General features: G+C 43.3%; 2 protein-coding genes across 4 annotated transcripts in view; one reads left to right on the top strand and one right to left on the bottom strand.

The window, feature by feature from the left end:
- Positions 1 to 26,906, top strand: part of LOC137274681 (probable deoxycytidylate deaminase) — a 195,160-nt gene that overhangs the window by 17,775 nt on the left and 150,479 nt on the right. The gene's annotated exons all lie outside the window — the stretch shown is intronic.
- LOC137274680 (deoxycytidylate deaminase-like) overlaps positions 1 to 26,906 on the bottom strand; it is a 61,013-nt gene that overhangs the window by 800 nt on the left and 33,307 nt on the right. Inside the window, exon 3 of the mRNA XM_067808015.1 lies at positions 17,089 to 17,221. Coding sequence (XP_067664116.1) covers positions 17,089 to 17,221 — 133 coding nt within the window. The remainder of the gene's footprint in view (positions 1 to 17,088; positions 17,222 to 26,906) is intronic.

The raw sequence follows: 26,906 nt of genomic DNA, 5'->3' as shown, positions 1-26,906 counted from the left end.
CTAGAAGCATGTCCTCATGATAACCTTGGAGAACACGAATCCACCAAGGTGGTGACTCAGTTAAACACCTGGCTGACAGCACCCGAGGATCACTTGAATTTTAAAGTGGACAAAACACGTAGCATTAACAACACTATGAATACAAACTGCAATGCCTCTTGAACAAGGACAGTGTTCAAGGCATAAAAATCAAAGTGCTTGCTGCCTATCCGTTACCACGAATCATGTCCACATGTCCCAAAGGATACATTTTCAATAACCAAGCCTCTCTTCAACCGGGACAACACTGGGTAGCTACGAGGGTTGGCTGAAAAGTTCTAAGCCTCACTGTGAAAAAAAGTTACAAAGTCCATGTTTGTAATTTATTTTTCAACATAGTGCCCTTCCATGTTCACACACTTTTGCCAGCGATGCTGCAAGGCCCGAATCCCGGTCAGGAAGAAATCTTCTTCAGCTACCCAAAACAAATCAGTCACAGCGGAAATGACGTCATCATTACTTGCAAAATGGCGACCGGCGAGTTCCTTTTTCAGGTGGAAGTCAGAAGGAGCCAAATCAGGTGAATAAGGAGGGTGGTCAATGAGTTCAAAGCCACAATCGCGGATTGTTGACATGGCCACCACCGATTTATGAACAGGCGCATTGTCTTGGTGGAAGAGGACACCTTTAGTGATCATCCCTCGTCGTTTGGCTTTGATTGCTTCTCGCAACTGGTTCAGTAGATCAGCATAGTATCTGCCGTTGATAGTTTGACCTTTTTCAAGATAATCAATGACCAGAATACCCCTGGAATCCCAAAAGACTGATGCCATCACCTTTCCAGCTGAAGAAACAGACTTGGCTTTCTTCGGAGCTGGTGAATCAGGATGCTTCCTCTGTTTTGACTGTAGTGATGTATCCAGGTCTCATCCATGGTTACAAATTGTGTCACAAAATCATCGGGATCTGCTTCAAAACGACGCAAATTGTCAAGGGACGTCTGGAACCTGACACGTTTCTGTTCTGCTGTCAAGAGCTTTGGCACCCATCTTGCAGAAACTTTAGTCATTCCTAATTCGTTGGTGATAATATGGTCAACCCTCTCATGAGAGATGCCCACTACACTAGCAATATGTCGAGTAGTCAATCGCCGATCATCCATCAACATATCGAGCACTCGCGTGATGTTTTCTGGAGTGGTTGCTGTTGAAGGCCTTCCTGAGCGTGGGTCATCATCAAGGCTTTGTCTGGCATGCTTAAATTCTGCAGCCCACTTCTTTATTGTGGAAAATGAAGGAGCATCATCCCCTAGAATGGAGACCATGTCAGCATGTATCTGTGTTGGGGACATCCCTTTCTTTTGCAAGTACTTGACTGCCCTGTATTCTGATGATTTCAGAGGGTAGGTGTACCAAAAGAGCTGTAGTTGAGGTAAAACTATTAGTACGTTTGTAGTTCTTGTGTCTATGATTCACTAAATGATTGTCCTCATTGGTGGCAAACACCTGTCTCTACCTAGTGGGGAAAAAACACTCAGGTTTAGAACTTTTCAGCCAACCCTCGTATTTGGATACAAGATTCGAAACACCGAATTTTTTTAACATGTTAGGAAGAAAGCCTGAGTATTATCAAAGGACATTCCACACATTACTACAGACGAGTGGTGCATCTTTCAATTCCATCTTAAAATTCCAATTTCGAAACAAGAGTGATACCAGATGGTTATCTATATAAATGCACCTCTGCTTAAATAATAATTTGAAAGTAGAGATATTTCCACCACTTTGATTAGACCAGTGCCAAAAGAGATTTCACTGCCTAATAATCTATACCTTTTTGACCAAGACAATACTGATACTCATATACCTATTTTAAGATTACATTCTCAACTTGAGGCAGGAGGCGAGTCCAATGTTTAAGAATTTTGATATGCAGGTTCCTCTTTAATGAATAACGACCAATATCAATATTTAGCATGTTTCTTGAAAGACCCAAAATTTCTTTACAGAGCCTATCGTGTACATTCAATACAGATGGCGATGGATGGAAATCCCAGACTTCACTCCCGTATGGCAATAATGGCAAAACCTTAGCATCAAATACTATGGAGCAGAACATCAATGGGTAGATCGTAAAAATTCTTGACGGATGATTTGAGAATATTCAACACCTTCCATGCTTGTTCAGCCAAAGTGTTCTGGGTATCATACCATAATCCAGAAACACCGAAGTATTTATATGATGTAACAGTTTCAAACAACTGTCCATTCAACAGGAACTTTTCGTAATGTCTTTGTCGACCAGCCTTACTTCTTTTATTTGTATTTATTTTTCAATTTCCACTTGGTACAATACGAAATTGACTTATCTAGCCTCTTTTTCAAAGATATAACTGTAAAGTCGAATAGGATGAACAACTCAACTAGGTCTAGACTGATACTCCTCTGCTCATCAGCCGATAGACAATCACCAATATCGGTGACAAAGAAAGAAAATTGTAAGGGAGATGACTGGCATCCCTGACAAATTCCTGATGAACAATCAAAGAACGGTGTTTGATCATCTATCATCGATACACAATCTTTAACATTTTGGTACATGTTTCTCAGTAGTTGCCAAGCCAAAGCTTGTATAGGAGACCAAACCTGTCAACTGAGTCAAAAGAGGACTTGAAAACAATAGATGCACAATAGAGGAGACCTTTGTAAAGTGAAAGATATTTACCAGTTATGCCATTAAGACTAAAAACATACTGAGTCAAAAACGAAAATTCACAAAATGTAAACTCTAGAAAAAAGTAAGCAAAACCCACGCAAACCCTTCCATTAGTCGTACAAATGACGTCAGTGCCAAATCAGGTTTTGCACGTGCAGTCGATCAAGTGTTTGCATTGGCCTCGAGGATTGAAAAACACTTTTAAACCACAGTTCTACCGGTACTTGAAATGCCACGATTGTCAAATGTGCAACGTAAATGTGCCGTTGGCATGTTGCAAGGGGGAAGATCGGTTATTGACGTCGCAAGAGCAATGGGATGCAGCCGTCGTACTGTGTATGACTTGCGAGGTTATCTACAGGAAACTGGCTCCACTTCTGATCGCCCAAGGTGGGATCGTCCACGTGTGACGTCACGAGCAGAAGACCGGCAAATCGTCTTATGTCACCTACGTGACAGATTTCTGCCGGCTACACGAACGAGGGTTGAGATGTTTCGAGGTCATCTGTCCTCACAGACCATTCGAAATCGGTTGCGGACTGCTAATCTCCATTCTCGACGTCTAAATCGTGGGCCAATCTTGACGCCGTGTCATCAACGTCAACGTCTGCTGTGGGCCCAACGTCATCTCCGATGGACCCAGAGAGACTGGAATCGATTCGTTTTTAGCGATGAATCCGGGTTTACTCTCAGATTTGCGGACGGCAGGCCTAGATTCTTGAGACGACGTCGTGAACGGTATGCTCAATGTTGTGTACAGGGAGGCGACGGATTCAGGGGCGGAAGTTGCATGGTGTGGGATGTTTTCTGTGGGAACAAACATTCCCGACCTCTGTTCATTGGTGGACGCCTCACATCTGCTGCTTACCGCAATCAGGTGCTCACCCCTGAACTCATTCCTTTCATGGCGGCTCCTGGCCAGCATGATAATGCTCGGCCGCATACTGTGATGTTGACATGGAATTTCCTTGAAAACACTGGAATCAACGTCATGGAATGGCCATCGATGTCCCCTGACCCTAATACAATAGAGCAAGTTGGGATGCACTTGGGAGAAGGCTTCATGGTCTTAGTAACCAACATAAGAATTTGCGTGAACTTGGCGCTACCTTGCAAGAGCAATGGCGCAAAATCCCCAACCACGTGTTCACAAGCATCAGGCAGTCGATGAGGAGACGGTGTTTGGCAGTGGTGAATGCGTGGGGCGGACATACCCAATATTGAACTGAGAAATTTCGAGTTTTTATTCTTGTGACTTCACATTCTGTATACCCATGTTTTGGAACGGTGGTGTAGTCTAATGGAACTGATTGTGTATGGAGTACATCGCACAGATCTCAACAATGAAATAATAACAATTTAACCATCCTACCATCTCCTGTTCTTTTATAGTGCACATCAAGAAAGAATGTGAAGTTTCTTTTTTGACTCAGTATATTATCATCAGTCTGAAAACCATGCCTGAACCCAGCTTGCTCATCAACGAAGAAGCCTTCCCTTTCAGTCCAAGGGTCTAACCTGTTGTTGATAATTTTACAAAATATTTTTCCCAGTTACTTCAAGCAGTTTAATGGGTCCATAATTCCCTGGGCAGTTGATGTTATCTTTCTTATACAAAGCAGTTATAACTCCGTACATCCACTCAGATGAATAAATACTTGTAATCAAGATGCTGTTAAAAAGAGATTTCAACAAATCGATACAATGACGAGGTGCATTTAAAACAAATGAATTGCCTGCTGCTTTTAGCAGTAACTATTTCTTTGTCAGACATTTCTTTATATCTATCACTGATTGAATCAACAAAATGTTTGACAAAAATATAAACGTTTTCTTCATTCGCCGAACAATAAGAAGGTTGAAAAACAGTCTTGAAGCGATTCATCCATTCAAATGGTGTAATGTTATTCCTTACAAAAGACGATTTCGATTTCACAATTCTCCAGAATAATTTACTTTAGTACATGGTGCGTTACTAAGTTTATGTGTGAAGAGAATGAAGTAGACAGTTTCGCAGCACACAGCTGCTTATAGTGTGACACAGACTCGACATAGCATTGTCTATCACATTTACGGCAACTTGCTTGAAATATATGCAGAAGGCGCCGAGCGCTATCACGTGCACTCTTGCATTCGCCGTCATACCAGTTGTCTCTCTTTGGAACATTAATGGTCAATATTAGACTTACAAAAACTGGGACATGATTGCATAACCGTATAAAACAATGACGAGGTTTCTTGAACATTACCATTATAAATAAACTGGTTCACAACATCAACTGGAAATACGTACATCCCACTTGTGCAGGTATCCTGGTAAACAGTTATTTTTCCATTTGTATTTAGTTTTAGGTAAAAGATTGTAGTAACGTTAAGTAGTGTTCAACTTCATCGGACACTTCAAAATCATCAAAACGTTCAAAAGCATTGTCCGAACAGAGCACATAGTCAACAACACTTTGGACACTGTTGGCAAAACATGCTATGTTACCTGCATCTTTGTCAGGAAACAGACGGCCTTTACATATTCTTAGGTCTGATGTTTCGCAGAAGTTCAAAAGGTCATAGCCACGTTTGTTGATCACAGTGTCACGTGATGCATGTGGTTAGATGGCGTCGTTGCTTACATAATTTAGGTCACGATCAATCGGGAGATACCTCGGGGCAATATAATCCTTGAAACATCCATTCTCGGTGCATGCATTTAAATCATCTTGAATTATAATTCTACAATCCAGTTCATTTGATTTAAATTGGCTTACATCATCTTCTAAAATAGTAAAAACGGGTTCATCAGCATGTACACTGGAACTTGCCAGAGAATAGTAAACAACACATATAAATATGGAAATGTGGCTGGTACACAAACAAGTAACCATTGCATGTTGTTACTTCCTGTCGAAATTAATGGCACAAATTCGGAGACAGTGTTGGCAATAAATACAGTTATTCCCCTCAGAATTTCAAAAAGGGTTGGCATGTTTTTGTCTGCACTTCCTAAACACTGTATATCCTTGGAATGATAACTCTTCACTTTCATCAGACCGCGTCTCCACGAGAGATGCAAGGCTGATTTTTTTCCAGAAAGTTGAGGATATGTTCCCGGATCTGTTCCTTGGACCCTCTACATTCCACAGGACAGAACTCCAGGACTTATAGTAGTTCCTGAACGTTGGTCTTGGCCACGTACCTGTTTGTTCGAGTCGGTATCAGCAGATTGAAGAGGCAATGTTTTCAACAGAACTAGTTCTTCTTCAGTATCGTTTAGTCAGTAGAGTTCGTTTTCAATTTGGATTTAATCAACTTTAAGAGTAGAAAATTTACCTTCATTCCTATTCTCAGTCACGAATCCTTGGAGTTTTTGCTTGGTAGACCACACGTTTTCCGTGAAATTCTGTGAAATGGAGATACCATGCCCTTTAAGAAGTTTTTCTGACTGCAGGATCCTTGTCCTGTGTAGTTAGTTGACAAGGTAACAAGCACCAGTCTGGCACCACGTGTCTTCCACGGGAGTTGAGCGACACAGTCAAATTCTCTTATGTCCGTAATATTCATTTTGTTCTCAATAACGTCGAGAACTTGAATTATTGTCCAGATGGTCAATTTTCTTTATTAAACGTTTCACGGTTATTTTCGTTTGTTCATTTTCGTCTGTGAGTGTAACCACATCCTGTTCTATTTTGGTTATTTTGTCGAAAGGTTTTTCGAAAATTTTTCTGTGTTTCTTGTCTCATTTCTTCGTATTTCTTTTAACGTTTCAGAATCACAAATCTCTCCCTCAATAGTTCTTTGTCTGGTCCTGGGTTTGAGAGGACGAGTAAACAGAAAACGAGCAGGGTCATGTGAAGATAGAGTCTAAGTCCAATGGGCATGTGCAGTTCGCGAAGTCGGATGGTGACTCGTCTCTCTCTCACCGACATCAAGGTCATAAATACGCCTAAAGAGCATCCGACTCTGGCTCAAAATGTTTCGTTATCACATCCCATCGTGCCTTTATATCTTTGTACACTTTCTCTGGAGTGAAATTACAAGTCCAGACTTATGCCTAGGGCACTTTTCAAACACAAACACAGAGCACTTCCGGTACTATTTACTAACGTGGATGATTAGGTCATCTATTAATTACTAGAAGCAAGGGGGTCCTGATGGAACTAAGCCCTTCTACAGACATGTTTGCTCTCACGTCTCCCACCCAACAAGTCGTTCACCAGGCTAAAGCTAAGTTGAAAAGAGAAAGGGAAAGTGTCATCCATAGGGACAACACCAAGGAAGCAGTGTCAGCAAACCGAATGAAAGATTTTTAAATAGAACAACAGACTAAATGTGGCATTTATAGTAAGAGTGCTGACATGTGAACATGTATCCTTGCATCCATGTATCCTGCATGCTCCAAACAATATGTTTGGGCTCGTGACTTATTTGAACAAAAGATTCAGGGGAAGGTCTCAAACAGCAGCAGGAGACGCAGCAGCACCCACAGCAGCAGCAGCAACCGCGGCAACCAGTGCAGCCACCCATTTACCATGATTGTCTCAGGCCTGACCTCCTGTGGAAAAACCTACATAGTGAAGCAGCTTTTAGAACGGATGGCAGCTCCTGTATAACACTATTCAAACTCGTGCTTATCGCTAGATTGAATTTCATCAATGCATTCCTTCTTCTGATATGCTTTTGGGAGGAAATCATCATCATAATCTCTCAGAGACCCAAAACTTGGTTCCCTTGAACCAAAACTTGTATTACAGTAACGATCCCACACAACGAAGGGACTGTCATTATCTGGTTCTGTCCAATAACCCTATCGATCAACAACCCATCATGACAGATGTATTAAGAAAATTATAAACATTTCATGGACCAGTTTCTAAGGGCTACCCAGAGGCCTTATGGTTACTTGTTGGTTGATCTAAAACAACAAACGCCTCTCCTTCTACCACTTTGTCCTAATGTATTGAGTTTGAAAGGGACCCCCATGCAAGGACCGTTCACAGTCTGAGGTAGACGTTCAAAGTGAGCAAATAAGTGTAAAGCACCACTCAACCGTTTCATCTTGTGATGACTGTGATCTCTTGTTTCGAGATCATTCTGATTTGCCCCAAACACAGAGGAAGCTGGGTGTCCTTTTTGTGGAGAAGTGTTTAGCAATAACCACAACTTACAGAGACATTTATATCATAAAGAATGTCCTGAGATGGGCGATGATGAGTCAGTCAGCGATGACAATAAGAATAGATGACTGATTATGAAGAGCAAGGTATAAGACAAATGTATCTGTGAGCTCAATAAAGTGTTTGTGAATGTGAAAAACAATGATCTACATGAAACGAGGTTTAAACCAGGACAAGATTCAAGCCAAACTGAAGAATTCATCGGAGCACATTTATAGAGGCGTATGCCTGATTTATTACTTATCTGTACCATATGCAGTGGGGTCCAAACATGAATTACTCAAGCAAACACAACTCTCTAACAATGTGTTTGATGATATGCTTGCCAAACTATACAAATATAGACAGTGGGGATAATACATTATTGATGATGATGAAGACATGGTATAGACGGAGCGAATGAATGAATGAATGAATGAATGAATGAAATCTTGTGTTTTGTCTGTCTGTCACGTAGACCTCATTAGGATGAGAAAGCCACATGAACTTGGTGAGCCTAGTGAATATGCCTGAGACTGACATCCACTGAGGGAGAAGGAAAATATTCTTGCGGGATGAACGAATAACGCTATTAAAATACCCATATAATCATAATATACACCAATAAACGTCATTCATACATTTATGGTTACTCTTTCTAACACTATAGTACCCATTCCTGATGGAAGTTTAGGCTAGTGTTGATGAGCATATAGCGCGTTATTTATGGATGTTTTTGGTTTCAGAATACATCATATACTGTCTGCATTCGTTCAGTGCAAAATCATACTCTTTAGTTTGAGCGAGAAGGGAGTAATTCATGTGCTGATAACATATTAACATGTTTACACAATTCCGCCTCCCACACACTGTTGCAGAAAAGTCTCACATACACAACCTGGGTCAACAAAGATCATTTAAGTGGGAGACTAGCTTTGCTTCAAGGCGACTCCAGATGTTAAACCAGTCTGTGTATGTTAATTCTGTCCTTGAAATGCGTTAGTGCACAGTCTACCCAAGTCCATCAGTGGAATATTTCTATCTTTTTTACAAAATTATCATTTCAAGTATTCATCATTACCTTAGATTCTTGTGCAAGTCTGCCCTAACTTTTCCATTTGTCTGAGCTTGTGCTTGTGAAATTTGTTATAATAGAAACAGATAGTTGATTTCAAACAATCACAAACATATGGACTATTTTGGAATCATATTTCATTACCATCGGATATTTATGTGGTTTCTTCGTGGATTACAACTGAGTCACCTCCATGGTGGATTTGTGTTCTCCAAGGTCATCATGAGGTCATGCTACTAGACTAGTGTATGACTAATGAGGTCACGCAGGTGTTTGAAGATGTCATAAACCCAATGGCGGATAATTGTTTATTTGTGACAGTCAACATGCCCAGCAGCCCGTTTGCACATTTGTTAAGGAATTACTGATATCAGGAACTGAATTGCAGGTATAAAATGTGAATTTGTACATCCACTTGCACAGCTAGTTAGTATGTCAGTCATCTTTGACTTTGACTATGGCACAGTTTTTAAGATAGTGACTTTATCCAGCATCAAACTATTCTTTACAATGATTTAAGAAATCAGTTTGTATTAACAAATGTCAAACCGGTTTGGCCTGATAGCATGTCTCACTGCTTATGGCTATTTCCATGGTTTGAGTGATTAAGAGGGGATACAACGTTTGACGCAAAACATTATCACTGGCAACGTTTAGGTAGGTGGTACAGGTTGTGGCAACCATTAGTAGCATATTGTAATACAATATATAAGCTAATGCTTCAACTAGAACACTGGTGAATAAAACCCGTAACGCATGTGTTTATCTAGTAGCATATACTAGCGCTACGAGATCACTTTTGACGAGAGCATCTGTAAAGATTTGTTTATGAAATAAAGCCTTTATCGAACCCTTATCTCTTTCTCCTACTGTGTATACACTTTTTACTCGCCCCACCAACTTCCTGGTCACTAAGGCTGCAAGCCAACGCTTCCTGCTCACTCGATTGTGTTGATCTCAGCGACACATATAAAAATGCCGGTTTATGGTTTTATATTTAATGTTGACTTTTAAAATTCATATCGTGTGTAACTTAACGTTCATCTTGCTATATTTTTTGTGTATTGGATATTATTTTATTAGAATTAATCGTTTGTTACATTATGGAATGGAGCGCAACAAACAGCTCCAACAGATGGTGGCGGATGATAGAAACGAGGAGATAGACTGATGGCGTTGGTGTTGGGTGGCAAAGCTAAAAAATACTTTGGTGATTGTCTCACTGTCTATAAAATTCAGAAAATGCTCCCGGATGAGATTGATAATTGATAAGCTGTACGCAAAATACGAAACCCGGATCGGGGCCAAGATGACAAAAAACCTCGTACTTCCTTTCCATTCCTCCCGAAGGTAAACCCATAAAATATTTTCCAGTATGATACCTTCTTTTACGAATACATGATGAGTCCATGTCCTGCAGCTCAAAATCGAGTTTGATCATCAGTTGTTTGAGAACCATTTTTCTTAAACGAACGCATCCTAAAGTTATGCTAAACTATGTTATATATATATATATATATATATATATATATATATATATATATATATATATATATATATATATATATATATATATATATATATATATATATAAACATGCATATAACATAGCTTAGCATATATATATAGCTTAAACATATACAGAATAGCTACAATCGCTATAATGGTCGGTGGGGCTTTAGTCAACGACATCGCATTTTCCGTGAGTAATCGCCTCTTTTCGAAATTATGAGTAGCTGAACGCAGCCGAGGTAGCGGATCAAAAAGCCATGTGAAGAAATTACAAACTATGCAAGCTGAGTACACCAAAAAAACTCATGCAGAGACTCGATTTCATAAAAAAACATGCCCTTCCAACGTTCAAGGACGTTAATGATGCTGCAAAAGAATACTACCTCCTAACCGATAAACAACTCAAATATCTTGGAGATGAACTCACACTTTCTCAGTATTACGCACCTTCCCTGGGACAAGAAACCTGAGAACAGATTTTCATTGCACTGGGCCTAGCAGCGACTGTGTTAACTGTGTAACAATTAGACTGGATCTTCATATGAATAAATCAAAGATGATACCCGTTCTGCATCGTTGTCAATATGTACTTGTGGGAAACCCAAGACTTGCAGTAAGAAATGCAGGACTGAGAGGTACTGCTTTGTACACGGGAAGAGTATCAGAAAGGGTCTCGAGAACTACATGCGTATTGTATGTGGTATTTTTAGTGAAAGGCCATTACTGCTTACATAAAGCCCATGGGATGGACTTGGTCCAAAACCAACTTATTTACGAGAAGAAAAATAGAATCTTTGAACGAACATAATATGCCTTCTCCGAATAATAATTTAAAAAGAAAAGATTTTATCTCCTTAACCTGGATGAAGTCGGCTGGTCTCAAGTGTGAAATAGAGGGTTTCCTTTTTGCTGCTCAGGACCAGTCACTTCCCACTCGCAATCGTCAAAATGTGATTCTTAATCAAAATGTTAACATGAAACGTCGATTATCCAATGAATTTACAGAGACTGTACAACACCTTGTCAGTGAATGCCCTTCCTTGGCACAAACAGCATATCTTAAAAGACATGATGGCATGCTTTTACTGTTGACTCCACCATGCCTGTGTCTTTGACCCCAAGGTCCATCCATGGTACGGCCCTGAACATGTCCAGGGCGTCCTGGAAAATGATGTTTTCAAACTTCTCTGGAATAGGCCAATATACAGCCTGAGGAGAAATCCCGCCAACAAACCTGATCTTGTCCTTTTTAATAAAGCCAATGACATTATTTATATCATTGAATTTGCTGTCCCGTTTGACAGCAATGTGATTGGCAAGATTCAGGAAAAGCATGATAAATATGCGGACCTCGCCTTTGAAATGCCTCGCTTGCATCCCAAGTACACTGTCATCAGGCTCCCCATTGTTCTCGGTGCCCTTGGTTTGGTACCTCCTGAACTCTTGGCGCAGATCAGGAGAGTGCCCAGGTTCTCCACCGGGAGCACAGCCCTTCTGACAATGTGGGTAATGCAGAAGTTTGCAGTGTTGGGGAGCCTTCATATCCTCCGAAAAGTTGTTGGTGGGTTCGACTAGGCAGCATTTCCTGGGAGAAGTTCCATTCACTGCCTGGGCTGCCTGTAGTGGGGGCGAGGGCCCTCAGCTGATGATGAGCTTTACCAGCAGTTTGAATTCAATCTTCTCACTGATCTATAGCCAATGAAGGGAATTGAGAGATGGCATAATATGTGAGCGTAGCTTTGTTCTGTGTTCTCTGGAGGCGCTGTAATTGTTCATCAGAGATACCAAACAGTAGACTAGTACAGTAGTCTAAATGTGGTAAAAGTTAGAGTCCGAATGAGGTTGGTCATTGCACTTTTGCATAAGTGGTTGATATGACATTTCATAGTTAGATTTGAGTCCAAATAAACACTCAGGTTTCTTACAAAGCCAGAGAATCGAGTTGAGGCTTATCCAATGGAAATAGAAGAGAGCTGACACTTTTGCTGTCTTTGACGTGGAGCAATAATGATGACTTCTGTTTTGCTATCATTTAAGACCAGTTTGCTGTTTGTCATCCAGGACTTGACATCAATGAGACAACCTTCCATGTTATCCTTGGCCTTCTGTTGACTGCCTGGACTTGGTGTAAAGCTGCCCATCAGTTGAGAGTCGTCCGCATAAAAATGCCGCCCAATGTGATGATCAGAGATCAGTTGTCCCAGAGGTTTGGTGTACATAGTGTACAGTATCGGTCCCAAAACTGAGCCCTGTGACACTCCACAGTCAAGAACATGAAAGTGTCCTGTTAATTTGAACAGACTTACACGATCTTCCAGATCTGCTGAGAAACACCTGAGGACTGTGTCGTTTAGTCCATATTCAATCTATAGTCTTGATAACAACCTTGTATGGTCTTCTATTGTCTATATTAAGTTATGCGTCCATGTATAAATATAATTTTCATTTGCCTTTGTTTTGTGATTTTTGAGTGATTTGGATGGTTAGCCTCTTGCTGTCATTGTCATTGCAGTGTCCACTGCTGTGCAACCGATCGTTTTCTGTGGATCGCTTGTCCAACCACAGCATGTACTTTGTGGTCAGGTAATCCGTGATCTGCACATTTCTCTCAGTTAGTCTTTGACGTCCACTGTGTCTCGTGTGACCAACGGTAGCTTTGTTATCTCGTCAAATTGCTGGTGAGCCCTCATGCCTTGGCTGAACAGCTGGTTGGTCAAGCCCTCAATGGTCACTTCCACTTTTCTTATTTCAGGGTTGAAACACTTTTCACTGTCTCTTTCGAATGGTTCGTATTCCTCCACGGGAATGATCAAGAGGCCTGTCATCAATCGCGCTGTCATGTTCAAGTTCCACAATGTGTCACTCTTGTCCCATACGACCATCCAGTGTCACAGGACTTGGTCGTACATGATGGACAGCTTTCCTGAGTTCTGGTTGCTCCGAACTCCTGACCATGGCAAACTCCAGCAAGATGTTGTCAATGGTGTAACTGACTGCATCGCTGTTTGGTGTACTCACGACTTTGCTGTAGTCATATAACTGACCACCCAATGCAGCTTGGTAAAACAGCGAAAGTCCCAAGAGTCACTCGAAGTCGAGTGGCGTACAAAACCAGTTCCTGTCTGTCAGCAATAGCTCGTTTGGATCATGTTAAGCTGGTCTTGTGTTAAGCCGTACCCTATGCACAACCAAATCAATTTACAGTTCTGTGAATACATGTTGTTATCGAGTTTCCAGAGATCCATCTGAGAGTAAAACACGTCACTATTGTTGGCAACACCTCATTGCCACTGATTTTGATGGTGGTTTTCTTGACAATGTCATGACCGATGTTCCACACAAATTAGCGTTTGTTGTTGTCAGAAGTCCATGTGATGTTAAACACCATTTGTACCATGTTGGGATCATTCTCGCCCAGGTTGGGGAATTGAACCAACAGCGTTTGGTTTTGATCTATCTTGTTCAGATTGTTGGTGATGGTCACCGACTGCAGCGTGGTTTTGAAGAATCTAGCTTAAAAAAGAACCATAGCGTTTCAAGTCTTTGAAGGGCATTTAGAAGTGAAATGCATAAGAATGAAGATTTTATGGATATCAACTTCTTTATATGAGAACACAACGTTTCGGGAGTAAGCATTAACTGCGAAACGTTGTGTTCTCATATAAAGAAGTTGATATCCATAAAATCTTCATTCTTAACCATAGCGTTCTTCCATATTGTGACATTATATATATAAACATATATTAGTTTAAAATAATTAATATAATGGATGATATTAAAATGGATGATTTGGATGGTGGTGTGATTGATGATGGGAACGAGTGCCTAACTCATCAAGCAAACCATCAACAATTATTACGACAGTTAAAAATGCAATAAAAATTACATTGAGCTGCCATGTCGAGACTATTCCAAGTTTGTTATTGATAACAAGGGCACACTGCAATTGAGAGCTGATCCAAAGATCAATTTCATGAACATGCGCGTGGGAAAACCGTTCGCTCTGTCAACACTGTCTGGAAAAGTGGTGTTCAATTGCTACGGGATGAATTAAACTTTCAAGATTCCGGGGGCACATGGCCAAAACAACTTCCACCCAAAGAGGCGATGTGTCCCTACTTGCCAAAGAAATGTCAGACTTCAGTGAAAAACTGTTGGACACATACTGGAAGGGGCCTTTGCTGAGTTCAATCCAATTTCCTGTCGAAGAACTGCAAGGGTTAGACAGGGCATTGTGAAACATTCATGGAGAACTCCTAAACAACTTGGGGAAACTGAATGAACTCGACGACCACGTTGCTTGCAAGAAATTATAACTCTGCAGGCCAAAGACAACGAGGCTACAAAAGCCATCATCGAAAAGCAAATGCTGGACTTGCAAGATGAGTGACAGACTCCGACTCGAATCCGTTCATACCGTCCACCACTCTCTGCAAGAGCGCGACCCATTCCATGTTTCTGCTTGCAAAAAAAGGCGTTTGACCATGGCGTGATTGAATCTCTCGACAATAGCTTGGCTGTGGTGAGCTCAAGCCATGTCTCGTCTCACCTGGACCTGGTACTTGAACAGCAGATTTGATACCCACGTCCGGGATCAACTTGAAACACAGTGGGCCAGGTCAATCGACTGTGGCTGTAGATGCATGCGAAGGCTTTTGCGACTTTGTGTGAAACTTTGGTCATGAGAGGTTTGGCTTCCTTATAGCGAAATATACAACATCGATGACGGTCAGGGCATCCATTCTGCTTCTCACCCTGTCATGTGGGAGAAACAGGAGGTCAGTTTGGTGAAAGTGATTTGGTGCTGAGATGTTGAATTTCCTCCTTGGGATGTCTGAGGTGTGGGCAGGTAAACTTTGTTTTTGGAGCCAGACTTTAGCTTTGTCTTACGACACCCTGGTGGTTTTGGCGATTTCAGGATGGCATCCACGCCTTTCCAGTTCCAAGCGGGCTGTAGTAAATTTTCTCTATTGGTCATTTTATTGCATGCATGCAAAACGTGTGTTTGATCCTTACAGTGATGATAATGACATTTTATGACTTTGCGGCAAATTTGGCACATGTAGTTGATGAAACCTTTTTCAATGGACATCATGTGCATTCAACTGTGCATTTCTTGCCGCAGGTTTCGGTTTTCCTCAGCAGCACGTACTTGCAGTTGAAAGGCACTCTTAGTCCCATGATTTTTATACATATCCACTTAAATATGTTTTAGTCTGGCAATGAATGTGGTCGTGACCAGCCCCAGCACCATAAAGATCAGTTCCCAATTTTGCTGTCCCTCAAAAGGCGTAGAACAGGGACAGGGTAAACCAGGGACGTGAGTTGTTTCCCAGTGAGCAGGGAGTATTCTCAATCACTGCTCGTTCCTCAGTGATGGCGACGGGACAGCAACGTTCTCCTCTATTTTTGACATCTTCCTGTGCAGTATCTCTTGTTTTCTTTTTCTTTAAATCGAGAGTGCTTTGCTGTGATGATTATCACCCTCACCGGAGCCAAATGCATGCCGTATCTCTGATACATCACACAGCTGACCATGCTCAGAGAGTGTTCAATAAAGGGATCTTTCTCAAGATCTTCCCACAGGTAGAGTCGACATTCCAATGGAATGGGGAAGAAGTAAGATGCCAGGCCAGCAGAGTCAGAACTGACCCTATGGCGTTCGTCATTTGAACACCGAGTCTGGCTGCATACCTTGTGCACAGCTTGTTGGTGTCTTCAGCAGACATTTTTAAATTTTGTTGGGAGTGTAGTTGCGGATGCCCAAGTATTGTTTCACTATGCCTCGCTTGGAAGAGGAAGAGTCGGTGCTCTCCTCATCTATCATCTAACAGGTCATCTCACTCCATCTTGTGATGCATCCAACTAAGCACAGCAAGGTGAACATCAAGTTGCACGTGACGATGAGAGCATTCACCAGACTGACCCCATGCTCACTAAAAAGTGTTTATTTCCTAACTATCTGACCGATTTTCATGAAATTTTGCATGTATCTCTTCAGATGGTTAGGCTTTAGCCTAACGTTGAAAACACTTTTGATGACATTGTTAATTAATTGAGACCTAATTATGGCAAAAGTTGATGACTTTAGCCTTTTTTCTGACTACTCTACTGGAGTAGCATCATAAATCACTGCCAACGTTTGATCTACATTAACCGCTGTCAGACCGATCGCTGTGTTATATTCTGCACAACTGTTTCTCTCTCGTACTAAGACTTTGGTGAGTTTGCTGTATTATATTGTGTGGCCCATTACCTTAGAATTTGTCTCACTTATTGTATTTGAAATCGATATTGTGAAAGTGACATGTGACGTTGTATACCTGGTTTATTTGCTGGAATGGAATGTTTTAGACTTGTCTTTGTTCTGTTGTTTTTGGTTCACATGGGGTTTCTTACATCGTTTGTCACGGCAAAATTCTTAACCGTAACAATAGTGACCAGGAAGTGGAATACGTACTAGCAGAAAGAGATAAGGGCCTGATAAAAGCTTTATTTCATAAATAAAGCTTTACAGAGGCATTTGTCAAAAGTGATCTCGTACCGGTATTGTATATACTACTTTATCTTGATATCATACGATAAAGATGTCTATTACGCTGTTTATGTTAATGTCATACAATGAAGATGTTTATTCTGCTGTTTGTGTTCATATCATACCATAGAGATGTTTATTCCACTCTAAACCTTCTCCCTTGCCCCAAGGTAGCTTGTCATCACTGCATCGATCGGGCATTCCGTTGTAACCAGTGCCAACGATCCGTTTCTTTTTGTTCACAATACAGGCTCCAACCTGTAACAGGAAGTCTAGCTGTTGGGACTAAGACCAATGTCTTTGGAAACTTGCAGCTTAAACTTTTGCACTATGTGTCTGTCTGACTGACTGTCTGTCCGTAGGTATATAGGTACATTCGTGGATGGATGCATTGATGTGAAAATGAAAATACTGAAACGTTTGGCACTTTTAAGTGCATCTCTCTCTCAGTCTCAGTAGTATAGGGAATGGGGGTTCTAAAACACTTTCAAAAAAAGTCTCTACAAAGCCTTATTTACCAAATAAGGCTTTGGTGGGGCCCTTAGCTCTTGCTACTATTACCCCTACTACTTAACGTGTGTTGGAGGTAACACTGTGCCGTACGGTACGATCAATAATTCTTCTCTTACCCGGCCTATGTCACGTTTATATCAATGAAACAGTTTAACGTGAACCGCCTATGATCTCTTTGGTGTTCATAATAAAGGCTTGCTGGGCTTTTTGTATCCCCTGTTCTATGTACTTTTTTTTTCTCGTCCTCGCTTATAGCAGACTTACGAGACTTGGACCGAATATCTTGTTTCATTCCGTTATATTTTGTGAGTTCAGAGAGGATTGAACGAAACTCCTCTTCTGAGATCTTACTATCAGAGAGTGCCGTGGAAATACGCCCACTTACTGTGTTGAGCTTTGCTTCGGCCAGAACCCTGATCTCGTCGTGTTTCAATGCCTTACGATGCAGTCTGCGTGATACTAACTTAAGCGCCAACCCTAACACCCCTGCCATCCCAGCCGTTATTTCAATACCTAGCACTATAGGTGCAGCCACGATGGTAGCCAACAACCCAACACCTGCCGCCCCTAGTCCCATGCTGGTTGCCATAAGGGTAGTGTCAGCCCCGTCCACGATATTGAAAGCTCTATAGTACTTTTTATATAGTGCTTTCCGCGTGTCACGGTCTTGTTCTAGTTGGCGTTTCACATCACATAACTGCCTCAAGCGGAACCCATCTACGGTTTCCAGCGTCTTCGCTACTTCCTCTACGACTGGGTACAGACCCATCCTATAATATATATTATGAAAGATATTTTAATTGGGTTTCAGTTAAAAGTCTATCAATGAATTTGAAGTCTACAAGTTCTAGACTACTAGTCAGGGTAATAGGTGAGAGGCTAATAGACTTTCCTGTTGTAATAAAAACCCCACTGAGGCTTATTAAGCGGTTTATAGGACCCGTGGTATCCCGTTGTATAACAATACGACAATATTGGTCTATGGGTTCGTCATACCAGTGTATTGACACCCCGGGTAAAATTTGGTGTACTATTGGGGGGTTTTCATGGAATAAAGACGTAAAGAAGACTTCTATGATGAGTGTGAAAGGGGAGGATATTCTATCAAGAGACAACGGGACTGAAATATTACTGCTAAATGTTAATTTATTGTTTGGCCAAGCACGTAACCCCTTTTTTTCGGGGCCAATATCTTCTATGGGTAATTCACTCTCCAGAATGAAATCCCCGAACCAGATACCGTTGTTCTTAATCTTAGTGATCCACGTATCTTCGTCTAATATGAGATAAGGTGAGGTGAGTGTTAAGTTGATCAGCCATTTGGGTTCTTTAAAATCTGATAACGACACCCGTCTGTACACGTTGTCTTTGAAGTGCAGGATATATAAGGTGTCTTCCTCACCAGGCTGATCGAATCCCTCCGTATCTCCTAGGTCGTTAAGCGTAGTGTTGGGACGATGACTGGTCATTATTATACTATTACGATATAATTTCCAACTGGTTTTTTGATAATAGTTCAGGGGTGAACTTCATACCCATGAAGTGTATGTTGTCAGGCAGGAAGATCTTGGTTAGTGATATCTTGTTTTCCACGATCACGTTGACCCCCTGCAGACTGGTGTTGGAGCCGACACCCACCCGCACGTAAACGTTGCAAACTTGATACTGGTGTCGTTTCCCCCACCCGAGTTTGATCCCCTTCACGATCTCGACATCATTCCCCGATGGTTCCCCTAGGTAGACTTTGATGATCAGTGATGATCTCTAGTATACTGACCACGCCTTCGAATTCAGACACCAACTGCAATGTCACGTTTTGTATGGCCGGTTTACTCGATAGCATGTGGGCTGCCATAGTGTCGAGTGGGCTGACGACTACGCTACGTCTCTGAGTTGGGACGTAAGCCACGAGCAGGGTTCCATTGTTCACGACTTTGTTTAGGTGGTTGTCTTTGTTATCCGTGAACACGTAGGGGGAGCCGAGCCTAATATTGAGAAACCAGTCGTTATCGGGTAGCAACACCCACTTGTCATCTTCGGTGAAGACGAGCATATATGGCTTGTTTCGGGCGACGGTAGTGCTCTCAACATCGTCTAAGTCGAACAGTTTACCCCCGAACGATGGGTATATTATCCAGTTATTACCGGTGTTGACAAGGGCGTACTTAGTGTTGACTGTTGCTCTTGTGGTATCTACTATATCACTTAGGGTTCCACCGGAGGGGACTTCAACACGTTTGTAAATGTTGTTTTTCAGTTGCAAGGCGTACGATTTACCATCTACTCCGGGAGCGTCGAAACCGCGCGTGTCTCCGAGGTCGGAGATCCCGATATTGACGCATTTTTTCACTCCGGGCCCTTGTGCGCTGGTCATTTTACGTGAAGCGTTAAGCTGAGGTATCCTATATTTACAGGATTATGATTTATATCTAACACCGATATTATCAGCTCAGGTATGTTGCCCTGGGTTAATCTCTTATAGTGACCTCCTTGAATGTTGTACGTTGTGCTCACCTGACCGAGATGAATGTACAGCTCTCGGTACGGTACTAGATCGGGTAACTTCGTGCCTGTGACGGTTGTTGTTGGTTTTATCTCGTCAGGAGACATACCGAGTATCCTCGCTAATGGTCGGCCGAGCCTCAAGGGGTTTCTTCCGTTGTTGATTAACACCACTGTGCCGTTTGAGTTGTTCATCTTGAGTTCGGCTCCCAGGGGTTTGAAGACCTCGTCGTTTAGAGAGCACACGCTGTAGTAGCCGTCAGTTATCTGGCTGCGAGTTCCACTGACGAACAGCTTATTGTTGCTGGCGTTGATGTTAGTCCATTGCGGTAGGTAGGTGATATCGCAGAGTGCGACTTCGAGTTGACCTGACGTGTTATCGATCGCGTGCGTCAGCTGAACGGCCTCACCGCTCGTTATTCCTGGAAGTGTTATGTACATATTATAATATATAATTTATATATTATAATATGGACTTAGCACACTTGAAAATCGTGGTGGTAGGTAGTACGGGGTTTAAAACAACCTTTATTAATATCTTTGAAAACTATATCGTGACCGTTAATAACGCGCAGGCGGTGGTAAACTGGAATCAAAACCCAATGCAGTTTTGGCAGAACCAACTCAACTTTGCTGTGTGGTGTGCGACGACAGGGTCGGGTGTGACACTAGACTACGGTATAGACGAACTGAGTAAGGCAGTCATTTTGTTTCATATTTATTATCAAGCGAGACGAATATTGAAGGAAATAAGTGCTCCTCTTCCCCAAGATAAAGCGTGGAGTATGACGAATAACCCCTATGATAAACGCGCTTATGAACGTGTTTGTGGGGAGTTTGAGATTCCAACGAATAAAGACTTTCGCCTTCCTGGTGTGAACCATGGTCTCGGTATAGTTCTCGTGTACTTCTACAGGTCCAGAACATATATAGCCGGTTCTGCAGATGGTACATACAACCCACACCGTCATACATTTACAGGTCCCACAACGAATGAACAGATCCATGTCAGCTACATAAAGCAAACCAATCCTGATGCAGCCACAGCCTGGACTAAAATGATCTCAAAAACATCGAAAGAATTCACTCGTGCTGGTACAATACGCTTGAACGACTCGATTCGAACGTACGTGTGGGCGCTGTTGGGTGCGCAGTCGATGACGCGTTCCAACATCCTCGGTAAGGGAACTGCTTACGACGCTCAGAAACAGTTCGTTGCCAACGTTGAGGATGCTATCAATTCTCCAGTTGATCTCCCGCGGGCCATCGAACGCTACCAAAACGTGTTAGAATACGCCAGATCGAAAGTCAACTACGTGTTCGGCGTGGGGCTGTACATGGCTCCGAGTGATATGCAACTGAGAGTAAAAAAGTGGTGGGTTATAACAACAAAATAGTCATAGCCACGGCGGATCAAAAGTTGGGTATCAACCCCGATATTAACACCCCCTATATCCCACACATCCCACCACGTGAAACGGGTATAGTGGCGCCGCCCCCGGAGTCTAAAGTTCATGTGGGGGTACCCCCCACACACCCCCATATTCAGGCCTCCAATCAGCAGCATATTGATAGTAAAACGGCCCTGGTGGTTGGTGGGGTAGCTTTGGGGCTTATTTGGTTAAAATTTTCTTAGCCGCTACGTACACCAGACCCGCCACGGCGACGATGGCTGCCCACAGGTTTTGACTGAGCCACGTGGCAGTTTTAGCCAGAGCGCCCAACAACCACGAGACGATACTACCCAGGATGCTGGGAAGGGCTTCGGCGGCTTTACCAGCCAGTTTAGCTAGACCTTCCCCGAGTTTTTTTATCCAGTCTTTAACACCACTTGAGGTTCCGCCACTTGGGGTTCCGCTGCCGGCAGGCCCCACAGTACCCCCTGTCAGTGACACCACCAGGGTTGATATGATGAAACCCAATGCAGTCAGAATACTGGCGATGGTGATCCCTTGCTCCCGGAACAATATCCGAATCCTGCCTGCTAACGTGGTGTCTCGGTAGAGGACTTGATTGATGGTTTCCCGTATACGGCTGACCTGGGATCGAAGCTTTTCTTTGAAGGAGGATGCTGTCTTCAGCCAGGTCTGCCTTTCCTCTTCCAAATTACGTATTCGTTTCTTGATGGTGGCTTTCAGAGCCTCGTTATCAGTTTCACCGAGTTTGTCCTTTTCATGGGCGATGTGGTCGTCTATCACGCTAATTTTGGCCGTGCTTTTCGCGAGATGTCCGCTAATGGTTTGCATCGTCAGATCCAACCCCCGCAGTTCCCGAAAGGTAAATTCGAGACCCGGGAAGGGCTTGTTCTCGTAGTCGGCCAACACCTTTTTAATATCATAAGTCATGTTTTGAACCGATGTGGCGTCCTTGATGTCTTGCAGACCTTGACGGACCTTCGGAGGATACTGCTTAGGCCGCGCGCCACCGTAATCTATGAAACCTAGTTCATCGCGGATCAAGTCACTCCCATGTTTACTGCCCAATGTTGATAAGGCAAGCGGTTCTCTCGTGCGTTTATTCACGAGATCGATCTCCGGGCGAGCCTTCAAACGCAGCTTGCCATTGCTATCGATGGTAAACTTGGAATAGTCTCGCCACAGCAGCTTGAGTTTGGATTTATTTTCAACTGCGTTGTAATAATCGTCGACGGCCTGCCACGTGAGTGCGCCACCTTGCGAGAATGAGGTCTCCTGGTCATCATCGAATGCCTGGGCACTATCGCCCCGCATATCATCCATAGGTATGTCTTCATCCATTAGTATTAAAAATATATTTCCTTTATATAACAATGTACGGCAGAAAATTAGATCCTTTCAGAAGATTGAGAGAGCCATTAGGAGCCAGAGCCGTGCGCCAGTCGGTGACCATCACCAACAATCCCAGCAAGATAGACCAGAATCAAACTCTGCTGGTTAGATTTCCAAACCTTGGTGAGAATGACCTCATTGTACCAGGCACTGTTCGACTGGCGTTCAATATCACGTTGACCTCCGACAACGACAAACGCGAGCTAGTGCGGAACGTGGGTCGAGCTATCATCAAGAAAACGACCGTCAAGATCAGCGGTAACGAGGTGCTGAGCATCGACGACAGCGACGTGTTTCACTGCTACGGGGATCTCTGGAAAAGCGAGGGAGAACGAGTCAATGATGTGTACCAGGGCATCAGCAAATCAACCCGGTCGCGCATAGGGTATGCCTTCACGCCAGACCAGCTAGACAAGCTATCGGACGGTGAAAAGGCCATCGCTCGAGCATACGGGAATCGATTCTGCGTGCCGCTCGACTTCGAGTTGCTCACGGGACACGCGCCGTTTTACCAGGCCGCGCTGGGTGATAGGCTCGAATACGAGCTCACGTTTAACGACTATAGCAAAGTAGTGCGTACGCCGAACGGTGATGAGGCCAGTTATGCCATAGACAACATCTCTCTGGAGTTCGACATGGTCACTAGCCCGGAGCTGGCCAGGCAGGTTCGAAGCCAGTACTCTGGGAAGATGGCTATCCTGTACGATCGCGTACTGAGGCATAGATCAGTCGTGCGAGATAAGAGCGACACTGTGTGGAATATCAACCTGAATGTGCCGGCGCGATCGATGAAAGGTATCCTGGTCGTCCCCGTGGAGGATTACGAGCCATTCCGGAGGGACAGCGAGAAGTTTTTCAACCCCGAGATTGAAAAGGTGGAAGTGACCATCAAGGGCGTGCCCAACCAGTTGTTCAGTCATGGTATGAGACCACACCAGCAGTGGGATGAGATAAAAAAGCTACCAGTGGGGACCCCACATTATATAACAAAGGACCTTGACCTCGGCTCCGTGCAGATCGGTGAATACCTGACCACCAAGTACGCCCTATGGTTGGACATGCGATCCACGGATGATGATAAACTGCACGGTAGCGGGCGCCGTATAGATAACGGCAGCGAAGGGATAACCATCCAGATTACTAAGAAGGCTCAACCCGCTGGTAAGTTGAAATTATATCTGTACGTTATTATGGACGCGCAACTTAATATAGACAATGGGAGATTCGTGCAAGCCATCTACTGATGGGGGGTACCCCCCACTGCCCACTGACCCACACTGCGCCATAGTGTGCGGGCAGACTGGCTGTGGGAAGACCGTTTTCGTGTTGGATATGTTGGAGGGTTACTACAAGGATGTGTTCGATAACATCGTTATCATGTGCCCTACTGAGCATGAATAAAACGTACGCGCGACCTTGGGTGATGACGGACCCGGACGTACACAAAATCGACCCTGGAACACGCCTGCAGGACTGGTTGAAAGCTCTTCACGAGAAATTTAAAGGGGAACCGACGCTGTTTATACTGGACGACTGCAGCGCTAATCGCGAGATAACAAAAAAGAGAGACATGCTATCGTACCTGGCCTTCTCCGGCCGGCATGCAAATCACAGCGTCTGGGTGCTAACGCAGAAGTTCAACTCGGTGTTGAAAGACCTCAGGGAGCAGACGCGATGGGTGGCCTTATTTCACTGCAAGGACAGGGATTCGTTCGAGGAGTGTTTGAGAGAGAACGATGTGATGAGCAAATTAGAACGGGAACGGGTGAAGAAACAGCTCGCTGAAACTAAACACGCTAAGCTCGTGCTCAAGACCGACCAACCAGTAGCATATAGGGTGTGCTAAAGCTAAGCAAAGCTTAGCAAAGCTAAGCAAAGCTAAGCAAAGCTAAGCTAAAGCTAAGCAAATGCTAAGTATGGCTATGATATTTGAAGTGTTTGTCGTGTGCAACTTAACCTTCATTTCTCTGTGTTTTGTCTGCATCGGGTATTATATAGTTAAAACTAAATCTTACTTGTTATATTATAAGATGGAGTGTGAGGAATTGCTCGAACAATTGTTGGTGCCTGGGGGTGTGGGGGTCTCCCCCACTGATGACAAGCGAGAGAAACTGGTGGCGTTGGCTGTTGGCGGCAAAGCCAAACATTACTTTGGGGAGTACACTCCGGATAAAATTCACAAAATGTCAGCCGAAGAAATCGATAAGCTGTACGCTAGATACGAGTCCCGACTCGGAGCAGAAATGACAAAGACAATAGGATCGGCTATGACCCAGATATACACCGGTATTGTGTCATACTTCCTTCCCATTCCACCAGAGCGCTGACTTTACCTGTGGGAAGACCTCGAGAAAGACCCTTTTATCGAACACGCCGTGAGCTCTATCAGCTGCGAGCTGTACCACAAATATGGCATGTTGTTGGCTCCAGTGACGGCGGCGATTATCACGGCAAAGCATTGTCAATTTGAGAGAAAAAATAATAATAATAGTATAGATGGATGCTGCACAATCCCCCAGGGAGGAGGAGGAAACCCCCACAGTGAGGGAAACCCCTCCCGAGGTGACGGTGGAGACCAGGGAAACAGTAACCAGACAGAAGAATCCTAAGAGAGTAGCTGCCGGTAAAAAACGGTGGTGTAACCAACATAAAATTATTACAGTGACCAACCCAACCCGACTGTTGTTGGCTGTAGGCGTAACTGCTGCCTTGGCTATCTCGTGGTTATATACACGTGAGGGAAACCCTCACCGTGGGGGAAACGTGGGGGTACCCCCCACCCCAACACAATTAGAGGTCGACCCGCATATCATGTTATAATTTAATATTTTTATATCATATACATAATGTCTGAGGGGAAAACGTTCGTCAACGACGCATACCACGCCACAGTGGTCGCCAGTCTAGCCGTAGGGTACGCTCGGTTGACTAAAATGGTGCTTAAACAACCAACTATCAAGCTAGATTTCAACCTGCAGGATATGGGTATGCTCATAATGAACCTTGGTATGGCTACAAAAGACATCCTAGTAAAACAAGGGATAATACCTGAAAATATAATGAAATAAATGTAGGATGGCCACGATAGCTATGATGGTCGGTGGGGCGTTAGTGAATGCCCTGGCATTTTCCGGGAGTAATTTCCTCTTCTCGAAACTACGAGATGACCACGCGGCTGAAATACAGGAAGAAAGGAAGCGGCACGATCTCGCTACTGAGAACATACAAAAGGCACAGGCCGAGTACGCTAAAAAACGCCTCCAGAGGATCGATTTCATTAACGAACAACTCCAGCGTGAAAACCATGCCGTTCAAACATTCAACGATGTCGATGAAGCAATGAAAGAATACTACCTACTAACTGGTAAACGATTGGAACCGCTCAATAAACCCACACTCGCTCAGTACTACACACCATCCAAGGGACAAATGGATCGTGAACTGGGCTTCATAGTGTTGGGTATAGCAGCTACTGCGTTGGTTGCGAAGCAATTAAACTAAATACCCATATAAGTAAACATGAGACCCGCTCCATACCGATGCGAATACATACTTATGGGGAAGACCGAGGCCTGTGGTAGGAAATGCTGGAATCAGGGGTTCTGTTGTTTCCATATGGGAAGTCCTAACTACACGTGTTCTGTGTGTGGTATCGGGGTTAAAGGGCACTACTGTCTATGTAAAGCTCACGGAGCGAACGTAGTCAGACATCAACTCATCTACGAGAATAAAAAGGGCTACATAAAAGAACGTAGGCGACTGCTCAAGATAGACTCCACTTAGGTGTAAACTATGACTACTGTACGCGAGCTTAAGCATATCGCAAAACACCGGGTATTCTCGAATACGGAAGTTGAGATTACTAGGTTTAGAAGCTCAAGCGAACACGGGTACACATGATACCTCGCTGAAAGAAGACTTACGAGAATTGGTGACGAAAATCCTCACCTAGTTTTGATTGGCGGCTCTCTTAATACCAAATAAAATATTTACAATACTATATCCAACAGTGCGAGTACTGGATTCACTATATTTTTTATCAACTCCCTTTACTGTGACCCAATTAGACATTGGTTCTCTTAGGTGTAAACACTATGACTACTGTACGCGAGCTTAAGCGG

The sequence above is a fragment of the Haliotis asinina genome, chromosome 2, assembly GCF_037392515.1.
Source record: "Haliotis asinina isolate JCU_RB_2024 chromosome 2, JCU_Hal_asi_v2, whole genome shotgun sequence".
Taxonomy (NCBI): Eukaryota; Metazoa; Mollusca; class Gastropoda; order Lepetellida; family Haliotidae; genus Haliotis; species Haliotis asinina.
This window is presented reverse-complemented; position numbering and strand designations above follow the sequence as displayed.